This window comes from Diaporthe amygdali (genome assembly GCF_026229845.1).
Source record: "Diaporthe amygdali strain CAA958 chromosome Unknown NODE_13_length_1014660_cov_65_381101, whole genome shotgun sequence".
Taxonomy (NCBI): domain Eukaryota; kingdom Fungi; phylum Ascomycota; class Sordariomycetes; order Diaporthales; family Diaporthaceae; genus Diaporthe; species Diaporthe amygdali.
The window spans coordinates 241,674-253,240 of NW_026517033.1; the positions used below are offsets into that span (position 1 = coordinate 241,674).

Genomic DNA, 11,567 nt, shown 5'->3' on the forward strand with positions numbered 1-11,567 from the left:
GAATTTCCAGGATCGGTGATGACATTGAGCTTCTACCGCAGACGTCCCGACTCAAGCCGTCTCCGGCGCGCTAACGGCGAAAGCTAGAGCGCGCCCGATTAGGGTTGGACCCTGAAGAGGCTCAGCGAGTACGGAAGTTGAATTCATCAGCGTTGGCGGCCAAATTCCGCGCTCCTCACTGTGTATGTGTAAGCTGCCGCTATCCAACATCACCTATCCCGGTATACCTCAATGCCTCTTTTTCTATTGTCAGCAGTTCCGCGATTCCGCCTGCTTGATAATATTCTATAATCTATGTGAAGCTGTGTTCTGAGGAACACTCGCATGACCTCCAAGCAGCAGTATAAATATGGATGCCCTTGCTCTTCAGATCTGGCAGCATGCGCCATTCAAATCAAACCTCATTCGATCTAAGAACTATCAAGCTACGAAACCCCCTTACTGAATCAAAGTTCTCAAGATGTCTTCCGAAGGAACAATCGACGCCGACGCCTGTATGTCACTTGTACAACAATTTCTCTTTTAAGTCCTAACTACAAGTCATTCGTGGATCACTGCATGTGCCGCCTTACATTTGGAGGTTGAAACAAGGAGCTTTGCTGCACTTAAACGAGAATGTACTAACGCTTAGGGGTGATAGACACGGCACCCTTCATGCTCACCAAATCCATACATCGTGACGTTTATCCAGTCATCGATCCAGCCCGCAACCCAGGTGTCAGAGCTGATGGCAAGGTTGTTGTCGTAAATGGTGCGACCGGTGGATTAGGATTTGTCAGTTTCTTTCTATTGCATTTCTTTGCTCCCGGAGATGCCAGAAGAATTATGTGATGCTGATGTAACAATATGTAGGCCGTCGCTCGATCTTTCCTGACTGCTGGCGCCAAAGGGGTTGCGCTTGTTGGCCGCAACCTGGAAAAGTTGAGGCTTGCAGCAGATGAGCTCGGTGCAGGCGCCAAGGTGCTTCCCATTACTGCGAATAGTATTGTTCAAGATGAGGTGGATTCGATTTTCACTCAGACTCGCGAGCACTTTGGCCGCGTCGACTTTCTTGTCAACGCCGCTGGTACTATGAGTGTAGGGCCCATCGGAACGCTTTCGTCTTCGGACTGGTGGCAGAACTTCGTGAGTATTATCTCTTCAGTAGCTGGCATATAAGACTGACTAATTGACACGCGATGTAGGAGGTCAATGTCCATGGCGTTTACAATATGTGCCATGGATTCATCAAGGAGACCAATGGGCAAGGCACCATCATCAACCTCGTCAGCCTGGGTGCATCGTTCCTGATGCCCGGAATGTCGGGCTATAGTGCTTCCCAGCTAGCCACCATCAAGCTCGGAGAGTTCCTCGACCTGGAGCAGCCCAAGCTTCGCGTCTTCTCTGTCCACCCTGGCATGGTTGAAGCTGAGAATGGCCGCGGGATGGTCGTTGAACCCCTCCTGCCGTTCTCGAAGGACAAAGCTGGTTTGACTGGAGCTCTCACAGTATATCTTACGACTGATAAAGCAGATTTCTTAAGGGGAGGGTACCTTCATGCTAACTGGGACGTGGAGGAACTTGAGGCCCACAAGGACGAAATTGCCGAGAAGAAGCTCGTGAAGCTTGGTTTCATCAATGGGAACATGCAGCCGGGTGGATATCCGTGGTCATCTTGACAGGTTCGATATGGTCCGGTAATTTTATATCACTCTCAAATAACATAAAATCATGTTGCTTGCTTTTATTTCATTGATTCAGTCTCAAGGTTTCTCAGATTCATCTGTAGCTTTGCTTCATGCAATAACCTTCCTGCCCCCAGCATCTGCAGACGTACCTGCAGCACACCGCTATGCCCCTCAAGATGTAGCTGGGCTGTGAAGTTGAAAGCAGATGCATGCAGTGGTCAAAATGGAGTGAACCGGAGTTTTGTTGCGATGAGACTCATATGCCGCCCCGGTGCGTTCTGTGGAGAACGTAAGCCAATTAGCCTCCCGGTCCCGGTCCCGAAACCACGGAAGTCCCCACGTAACCTCCCGTTGCACAGTAAGACAGACGGCGGAGTAACTATGAATCAGGTGGAACAGCGCTACGGTAACCTTCTGCGCTTTGGATGTTCGGACCCCGAAGCCCCTCTCCATTCGAGCTTACGAAGGCGCAATCTCGATGTCAAGTCTGTGAGATGTGGGGACTTTCTGAGAAACGCCAAGCACAAACCGTTCACTCAAAGACATCGTCGAAGCTTGGCTAGTGCTGCAAGAAGTGATCGTTAGATATTTTTCAACAAAAAGACCAAAATCATCATGCTCGATGCGAGGAGTGTTTTCGGCGTTGACGGCATTGTAGCCGTCGTGACCGGCGGGGGCACAGGTTCGAACACACCCATCCTAATACCTATTTTGCCTCCATGAATGCTGTTCTGGACGCTCACTAACCACCTAACAGGCATCGGTTGGAACATGGCTGAAGCATTGGCCGTCAATGGCGCTCGCAAGGTATATCTCCTCGGTCGTCGTCCCGATGTGATCAAGCAAGCCGCCGCAAAGCACCCAGATGTCATGGTCCCCATCGTCTGCGATGTGACTTCCAAAGAATCCCTCCAGTCCGCTGTAGACCAAATTTCCGGAGAGACCGGGTATATAAATCTCCTGATCGCGAACAGCGGCATCACTGGACCGAGGAACACTTACGATTCCTCCTTGTCCGTGGGCGAACTCCGTACGCAGCTTCTCGGTCCTTCAATGGAAGATTTCACTCAGACGTTCAACGTGAACGTCACCGGGGCCTGGTTCACCATGGCGAGTTTTCTGGAGTTGCTGGATGCGGGCAACAAACACGCTGTATCCGGCGAAGCTGGGGCCTTTGGCGCACCCATTAACGGAAATAAGAGCCCGAGCATCCAGAGCCAAGTCGTCTTCGTCGCGAGCCTGGCGGCGTTCTCGAGAGCTTACTTCACAGCCCCAGCATATGGAGGTAGCAAAGCCGCCATTTTGCACCTTATGAAGCATACCGCCACAAATCTGGCCCCGTACGGCATACGAGCAAACGCTTTAGCACCGGGACGTGAGTACTCACCTTTGATTGTGCCAGAGGATCTAGCCCAAAATGGAGACTGACAGGTGAAAATAGTCTTCCCCTCGGAAATGACAACCAACATGTTGAGCGGCCGCAATCCAGATGAGGAGACACGAGACAACCCATTCTGGATCCCGACGCAGAAGTTTGGCGGCGAGGAGGAAATGGCTGGGGCGATTCTGTACCTGGCCAGTCGCGCAGGGTCGTTCACTCACGGCAATGTTATTCTGAACGACGGCGGCCGTGGATCAGTCATCCCAGCGACCTATTGAGCATTATCAGCCGCGCTTGTTGGTCGGCAATCCATGTGCATGCGAACGGGATATGTGAAAGATGATGATGTTGGTTCGAATAGGCCGTGATGCGCAGGGTTCCGGAGCTGGCAGCCCCCAAGTCGTCGGTTGCAGTTTCTGGGAGGCCGAACAATTTTTGATATGTAGTCATCTTCCTGGTAATCCGTTTTCGTGCACGGGAGCGATCGGGCTGGAAAGCGCCATTATATCCTGGCTGACGAAAGGCTGTTTGCGCTGGAGATTTGTTTCGGGATCCGCCTCCACAAAACGATGGTTCGACAGCACCCAAATTGGCCCCACATGTCAGACCATAATCACTCCATCCAAGGAGACAGCCTCAATTGTCAGCAGAGAAACAGAAAACACATGATGTCAATTTATTTGGCTACTCAATTAAAATCCACGCGTTACAAATTATCGTGTTAAGTGCAACTTATAAATTTATCAATTGCGACTCTGAGATGATAATCTAGTCAACAAGAGGTTCTCAAAGACACACGCTATTTGCAATTCAAATCGTCGCACAGCCAATTCCAGATACTTACTCGAACTGCACAACATGGGGCCATTCATGGGATTCAGACCGATGCGCCACATCGACCGGAAGGACCTCTACACAAATTTAGAAGCCAGAGTTCAATATCTTCACACATTCTTAGATTTCGGCTCAAGTAAGAGCAAAAACAGCACTTTAGTCATTCACGCTCATACTAACTCCGATATAGATGACATCGAGGCGCTCATTACCGGCTCAAAATACATCAAACAGCTAATACCAGCCATTGTGAACGTACGTCCTCTTTGAATGCGCACCTCCACACCGCCCTCGACATCTGATTTCGAAAGCCGAAGAGCCTTTGCAGGATGCTTTTGGAACGGTTCAATTGTTCAATTCACTGACAACAAATCGACAGATTGTCTATCACAAGCTTCTGCAATATGATATTACTGCGCGTGCTTTCGAGACGAGGAGTACGAGCTACGAGGGTCCAGTCGACCCGGCTCTGAACGAGAACAGTCCGCAGGTGAGCGCCCAAGATTTTGCGTAGATCCCCATCACATGGCCGTTCCTCGCAATTCTAATCATAAGCTCTACTAGATCATGCACAGAAAAATGTTTCTACGAGCCTACCTGAACAAATTATGTTCTGATCCTAGCACAATGGAATTCTGGTATTACCTGGACAAAGTCGGGTAAGTTTTCACGATAGCTAAGCGCAGCAATTGCAGGCGCTAACAATATCCTGTTACTAGCATGATGCACGTTGGTCGTGGAAGAGAGCACCCATTGCATGTGGAGTATGTCCACATTGGAGCCTGTCTGGGATTCATCCAAGACACATTGACAGAGGCCTTGCTATCACATCCACGCATTAAGATGGACAGGAAGATCGCGCTAGTGAAGGCTCTGAACAAGGTCATATGGATCCAGAATGATCTATTTGCCAAATGGTATGTCCGGGATGGTGATGAGTTCCGCGATGATATGGAGGTGCCAGAGTATGAGAAGGAGGGCTACCTGGATGGGCAAAAGGTCCTGGATGATATCGACGAGGACGCGGCAGAGGGCTCTGGCTCCTCGAGTAGCGCCCCCAAGAGCCCGACGACGCCGAAAACTTGCCCATTCTCCGGCATTCCTATACGAGCAAAAGGCGAAGCTAGTCCGCCCAAGGTTGGAAAACCGTCTTCAGAGAATGGGGAGAAGCCAGTGGCCTAGTCATCCGGGAATAAGCTGTGTTACGATATCTATCTAGAGCGCATGGGAATAGAAAGCTGTAAATTAAATAAATTGAAATTTTCAAGGAACTCGATGTAGTGATCAACGACCTGCATATGAAAGTGTCTCTGCAGCAGCACTAACTAGGTTTATCACCTAGTACTGTGACTCAGTAGTAAGAGAAATAAAGGAGTAGTTTCAGGTTTCAAATTAGGAAAGTTATCTTCCCATACACTCACACAGTAAGTTATCCTAGACACTTGTCCACCAGGATCGCACGGTGAGTCATCCCACGTAAGTTATCCTATGGTAGGTCTTCCTATAGTAGAATATCCCACGATGTCTGACCACATGGTGGGCCCTCCATGGAAGGTGATCTTACAGTAGATTATCCCACAGGAGGTTGTCCTGCAAAAGATCATGCCACGAGAGGTTCTCCTAAAGAGCAGTGTGTAGTCTGTCACCTAGATTGTGGCCGAACTTTTAGGGTCTTGGCTTCATAGCTTATTGGGTTGTATATTATGTCCAAGTGTCTCGAAGTCCAATATATTTAGCTGCATAATGAACCACAAGTATATACACATCGGTCGGCCTCAAATAATGTCAAGAGAAATTAAGACACCCAGAGGAGCTTGGCTCCAACCACCTCCAATGTCGAGCCCGATTTTCCACCGACCTAGCACCCACTGGTCTTGATCGAAGCAGTCGCGCAAGCCGTGCCGCTGGGGCCGGAGCCAATCTTGGTAGGCTCGTCACCGTTGCTGTTGCCGGTGTACAGCCAGCAGAGGGCGCCGCCGAGGACGCACGAGTTGGAGATGGTGGTGGCGTCGCCGTAGTTGACGTTGACGCCGGCGACGACCTTGCCGCTGCTGACCTTGACGTTGGAGAAGGTGCTCTTGCGCGCGTACTGCGTGTCGCAGTTGCCGCACGACCGGTACAGCTTGCCGATGTCGCTGGCCAGGAAGTTCTTGACCGCCACCGTGCCGCCGCCGTTGTGCTGCAGCACCTTGTCCTCTGCGCCGCGCGCGCCGCCGCCGTTGACGTACGACGTGCCCGAGGATTGCTTGAAGGTTGCTGCGTCTTCGCAGACGTCGGTCCACCAGCTGTTGTTGCGATGTGTTAGCTAATTACGCGATGTGTGCAATGTGAAATAGGCATTCAATGAGTCGTGTGACTTACACATTGTTCAGAGTGCAAGTGCCCTTGCAGTGGACACCTTCTCCATTGTTGGGTCCAATGATGACATTGCTCAGCACGGCTCCGTCCTCCAGGAGGAAGACTGCATCAGCGTCACCGCCTTCTGCCTGTTCACTGCATGTCGAAGGGCTACGGTCCCACTGCTTCAGACCTCCGTCGAAGCTCTGGCCTGCGGAGATGGTCTTGACCGCAGCCAGGGCAGTGGTACCTGACGAGGCAGGGAATGCGGTCTGCAGATTAGTGTTGGTTGCTGCAAGAGCTGCTCCCAGCGCCACGGGGGCGGCGGACAACAGAGTGAAGAGCTTTGAAACCATCTTGACGACAGACGGGAGGCTTTCTTCAGGAAATTAAGTGGTAATTGGTCTGATGATGGCTGAATCGGGATTTTGCTGTTGAGCAGAAGCACAGACATCAACAGCCAAGAACATCCCCTGTGGCCATACTTATATGTGCGAAGCTCGCTACGCGCTCGAACAGTTCCATTTGTTTGTGCTTTTGACCTCGTATGATGCCCCATCTCTTGGCAATACCTCCTTCACCAAGCACTTTATCACCAACACATTGCCCCCTTCCTAATTCAGATCCCAGCGATTCTGTTGGTCGTACATGAAACGTTGGCGTTGAACACTTCCAGATCGTGGCAGATACTACGGTAAGATTTAGGCGACCATAGATAGATGACCGAGAGACAATGTGACATCCGGTACGAACACTTCCTTCTTGGCTCGTTGGAGGGATCAAGACGACTGCGCATAGGAGCAAATGCACGACTTAGAAGTTCCACCAATAATCGCAGTGTGTAAGATCCTCGATCAGATTCCAACAAATGGCTGCGACTAAAGGCTCAGGACTGGCTAGAATAGTGCTCAAGTAGTCAGCCTAGTCTTATTCATCCGTAGGGATTCGACTGTGTGGATCCGTCTGGTAGGGAATACCTCACTGAACGCCGAATAGGTACACTGAACCGGTGGACAGTCACGATGGATTTGTCTTAATACATCGAATATTATTGACCATTATGGAGAGCGGCTCTCGACTAAGCCACTTTCAGGGCCGCACGGGATGTGGTTGTCTTGGCAGTAACATGGGGTTGGGCATTACCCCGGACGGCACTCAAGCTTGACACGCTGAAACGATCGGGTTGGTGGAATTTGATGGGGAGACTGATCGCCATCTTCCCAATTCATTTGCTAGGCCGAAGAAATGGATCACTTCTTCTATGCCAAGAGGCGAACCGGCAGTATAGGAACCCACGCCCCGGGTCGAAGCTAAGATCAACTTGGCACTTGAAGTCGAGCCTGATGGCAAAGCTTGGCCAAACTTATGTCGATCCCGACGCACCCAAGAGGAACCTGCATTTCAGTGATAAGGAGTGTCGTACGGAACTCGGTCTAGAACCGCGTAGCAACTCCGTCCATTCTCAAATCCCTCGCGCATTTCAGCCGTGCTTGCTGCAAACTCGGCTGCAAGGTGTCGTCAGGTGATGCCCACTCGCTTCAGTAGCGACCGTCAAGCTGTAGTCGTCCAACAGGAGGACAGCAACACAATCAAAGACGCCCTTGATCAACTTGGCTGCACCGGGCAATGCCAATTTTAGAACTTTTGTCTCGTTCGCAAAATTAACTTTCCTCCAAAATGCCTTTTCCCCTCATCGTCCAACCGGTGCAACTTTTTTTCATTTTCTGACAACCCTGTACTAGACATTCGGACAAGTATTGAAAGCCTTCTTCAAATGAAAGCTATGCGAGCCATTCGCTCCTGCTGCTCGCGCAAATCAGCCCACGTGCGAAGCTCTTGTTCCTCATCCTCACAGGTCATCGTGCCACCGGTCTGTCCGCCAGGGCTGGGAGCGGTGCCAGTGCCCGTCTTTTCCAGGCGCGTCAAGATCTCCAGAAATACCCTGAGGTACTCTTCATTTTGCAGCTCATACGAGCGCTTGCGATCAGCCGGATCACCAAGTAACGTAACCGCAACTTGTCGGATCTTGCTGATTAGCGAGGCGCCGTTGGGCTCCATGTTGTGTTGATCAATTGACATTAACACGGTGAAAAAGTTGTGCACAACTTCGTCCCGTTCCGCGAAGAACATGTCGTCGATGCTGTCATTGATCTGCTCGGTGACAGCTTGCACAGCGGCTGCTGCCAGTGATGAAGATGACATATCTGGGGCTGTTCTGTAGATCACACTGCCTCCAGGACCGTTTAGACGGGCTTGTTCAGCACGCTTGTTGACGAGATAGATTTCGCGGAGAGCCATATATCGCTCGACATAGTGGGACCGTGTTGCTACTATTGAGGCATAGAGGTTTGCCTTTTGGATCTCATACTGCAGATAGCGTTTTTTCTTCTCATCAGCTGCGAACAGGTGCCTGACATCGTTGGTCGGCTGATTGTTCGGGTAGGCAGGAGGAACGTATTGGTAAGCCGAGGCCTCGCTTGAACTCTTCTGCACAAGTCTTGCATAAGTTTTCGTGGGCGTGTGGGCGCTCAGGTCAAGTTTGAGGGCCGGTGGAAGGTTCTGCTCAACGGCCTTAACTTTGACAAGGGATTCATGCAAGTAATGCTTCTGTTGCTCCCAGGTATATGCCGATGTGCCATGTGCGAGCTCTATGCGCACAAGGCCATCCATGGTCTGGTAATTTTGGATGCATCTCACAAAGCCAGTCAAAATGGAAACAGTCCCTTCAGGCTGGGGCAGAATTCTGTCGGGTAAGATGTACTGATCATCGACCTCTCGAGGACAGTCAGGATACGACGTATTCGGCGTGGCGGGTGGAATGATTAGGTCGCGGGATGAAGCACCCAATTGGGTCATGGATCTAGACACATTTAGGCACAGAGCTGATAGCTGCATTGAATATCACGGAACTTACCGGACACCAAAGAAAAGCGTCCAGTATATGCGCTTCCCAATCTCCTCGGTAATAAAATCGTTAGGTTGGTCATCGGGGCGCTCGTTCAAGGAAAGAGACGTTGGAGGAGGCCTCCTCCTATGGAAGCCCATTTCGCGCAAAAAACGCAGCGACTCTCCCATGTACCGTCGGCATTGGTTCCATCGCATGGTGTAGCCCATTGCGAGACAAATAAAGTAGCTGACGGAAGCATCGTTCACAGTAACAGTATCCTTGAGCATCGTCTCGGCATTGCGCATATCGAGAGCCACCTTGACACAACGGTCGACCAGCATTATAGATCGGGGGAATTTCTCGTAGCTGTGTGAAGCCTTCAGATGAAGGCGTGCCGATCGCGGGAAGGACGCCACCAGAGCCGCGACCATGCCTGCCAACAAGGCTAAAAAGTCGGGATTTGTCCGGTCTTCGCGATTCTCGAATGCCGCACGGAAGGTCGGCTCGTGGGGAAACGGACAAAGGGGGTGTATATACGTGTAGAAATCGTCGACAAAGAGTTTGAGGATGCCGAGAGGCGCGATGCATTGCTCTGCGTCCATGACTGTTGGCGTGCCCGGAGCACCCAAAGAGACGAGGGCCTGGGCGGCATGTTGATGGGGCGGAGTTGAGTCGCTTAGACCGTCAATTTCGAGTCTCTGGCGTTTCTCAGCCTGCTTGGCAGCTTCGGCAGCTCGATTAGGAGGGCCTCGCCGCTTCTTGACGCGGTCGTATGTACATGGAACACCGAGGTCTCTGCAAGGCGCGCAGGGAGGCGTTCCACCTTCGCACTACACAGTATAAGTAAGTATTGCTCTCACCCAAAGACCCGATCTCCAAAGTAAACAAGACAGGAGCGGGAAGCAGCCTACCTTAACTTTGCGCGTGCTGCATAGATCGCAAGCCCTCGGTATCCTGGTGTTCTTCTTCGAAGGCGCAGAGGATGTCGAGGCGGCGGGCGTTGGAGCCTGCTGGCTCTGAGGACTGGCGGACGAGGCATGGCCCCCAGGAGGAGAGTACTGGCCGGCCGGGGCTCTGATGTGTTGTGACTGTGGCGGTGATGGGTGGATTTGCTGGTGATGTTGATGCTGGGCTGAGGTATTCACGATGCCGTGGGGAGTGATGGGGACTTGTAGAGCAGATGTCAGGCTGTCGTGAGCACTGGCAGCATATGCAGAGGACGGCCCTTGTGTGCGTCCATTGTGAGAGAGGGCGTGTGGTGTGTGAGCAGCGGCTGGATTGGGTGGGGAGAGGTAGGGAGGCACGCTGGCGGCCGGCTTGGTGTGTTGCTGGTGCTGGTGCTGGTGCTGGTGCTGGTGCGGGAGCGGGTTTGTGAGGGAGTGTACTGCTGATGTACCAGACACCAGATGATTCTCATGATATCCAGACATCACAAGTAATCACATTAGGCGCACACGGCGCAAGACAGGGGGGTGGATGAAGGGGGTGTTGACCGGTAGAAGTGCGGTCTATGTCCGGGTGATGTTCGGGTACTGTGATTGACGTTGCAAAAAGTGGTTCCAGTCCCCAGCCCAGATGCGGGGTGCACGGACACTACCACGGGTGCACAGGTCGAGAGCACTCGAGAGCACACGTCCCCACCTGCCCACTGCAGCAGCTGCAGCAGCTAGGTAAGCCACAAGCTCCAAGCTCCCAAGCTGCGACCTCGACCTAAGAGAGCTCCGATCCACTCGGATCCCTCCGTTTTCTACCATTTTGACCACCTCGTCCACCCCAACGAGAGGTAACCCCCCTGGCAGGTAGATTTCCTGTCACTACAAGATAGACGCCGTGATGCATGTTAACATCCCTCACTGCCTCTTGCAGACCAAGGTTGGTGACCCCACGTATCCGAAAGCTACCCAAGAGTCTCGGCAGCTGCTGCTCCTTTGCATGAGTACCTCGCACAACATATGTTGTTGGGGCATAGTACCAATCAGCCGGCTTCTTGATCAATGATCTTGTTACTATCCCAACTGTTGGTCGTTCAGGGCTTGATTGAGAGGTTTGTGAGCCCCCAACACACAATTCACAGCATAATATACACAGACACATTAAGTCTCTTAAAGCACCGAACAGTTTATGAGTATCCACATACGGAGAATTTGGGTATTTAAGCTAATGACAGGCAGATTCCAGATGCAAGAGACGAGGATCATTGTCACACGAGCCTCTTCATGCAACGTGGACAAGGTTGTTGTAAAGTCGTAATTTGTAGATGTGATGTACCCAAAACAGAAAAGGAACAGACAACTTGAAACAATACCGCTCAGGTAAAAGACAATCCCCCCAAACACCTCATCTTGTTATTTTAAGTGACCCACTCACAAGGAGTGTTATGTCGTGACTTGAAGCCGATGGCCACGAGGCCGTCGTCTTCGGACGCAAAGGAAGTTTAATTAACCGCTCTGAACAGAGTCAG

General features: G+C 51.5%; 5 protein-coding genes across 5 annotated transcripts; 3 read left to right on the forward strand and 2 right to left on the reverse strand.

The window, feature by feature from the left end:
* Positions 1–460: 460 nt before the first annotated feature.
* On the forward strand, positions 461–1,658 carry J7T55_003699 (uncharacterized protein; the record flags this gene model as incomplete). The annotated part of the gene is made up of 4 exons (XM_053143037.1): positions 461–494; positions 641–774; positions 853–1,125; positions 1,185–1,658. The coding sequence occupies 4 exons, from the start codon at positions 461–463 to the stop codon at positions 1,656–1,658; spliced, it is 915 nt and encodes a 304-aa protein (XP_052993947.1).
* A 624-nt stretch (positions 1,659–2,282) lies between these two features.
* Positions 2,283–3,326, forward strand: J7T55_003700 (short chain dehydrogenase/reductase; the record flags this gene model as incomplete). The annotated part of the gene is made up of 3 exons (XM_053143038.1): positions 2,283–2,349; positions 2,425–3,042; positions 3,109–3,326. The coding sequence occupies 3 exons, from the start codon at positions 2,283–2,285 to the stop codon at positions 3,324–3,326; spliced, it is 903 nt and encodes a 300-aa protein (XP_052993948.1).
* A 580-nt stretch (positions 3,327–3,906) lies between these two features.
* J7T55_003701 (uncharacterized protein) lies at positions 3,907–5,064 on the forward strand (the record flags this gene model as incomplete). Its single annotated transcript, XM_053143039.1, has 5 exons — positions 3,907–4,018; positions 4,073–4,137; positions 4,262–4,372; positions 4,447–4,541; positions 4,602–5,064. The coding sequence occupies 5 exons, from the start codon at positions 3,907–3,909 to the stop codon at positions 5,062–5,064; spliced, it is 846 nt and encodes a 281-aa protein (XP_052993949.1).
* Positions 5,065–5,740: 676 nt separating this feature from the next.
* On the reverse strand, positions 5,741–6,575 carry J7T55_003702 (pectate lyase; the record flags this gene model as incomplete). The annotated part of the gene is made up of 2 exons (XM_053143040.1): positions 5,741–6,167; positions 6,244–6,575. 2 exons carry the CDS (start codon positions 6,573–6,575, stop codon positions 5,741–5,743), a joined length of 759 nt encoding a protein of 252 aa, XP_052993950.1.
* A 1,414-nt stretch (positions 6,576–7,989) lies between these two features.
* On the reverse strand, positions 7,990–10,536 carry J7T55_003703 (uncharacterized protein; the record flags this gene model as incomplete). The annotated part of the gene is made up of 3 exons (XM_053143041.1): positions 7,990–9,079; positions 9,134–9,936; positions 10,018–10,536. 3 exons carry the CDS (start codon positions 10,534–10,536, stop codon positions 7,990–7,992), a joined length of 2,412 nt encoding a protein of 803 aa, XP_052993951.1.
* Between the last annotated feature and the right edge of the window lie 1,031 nt (positions 10,537–11,567).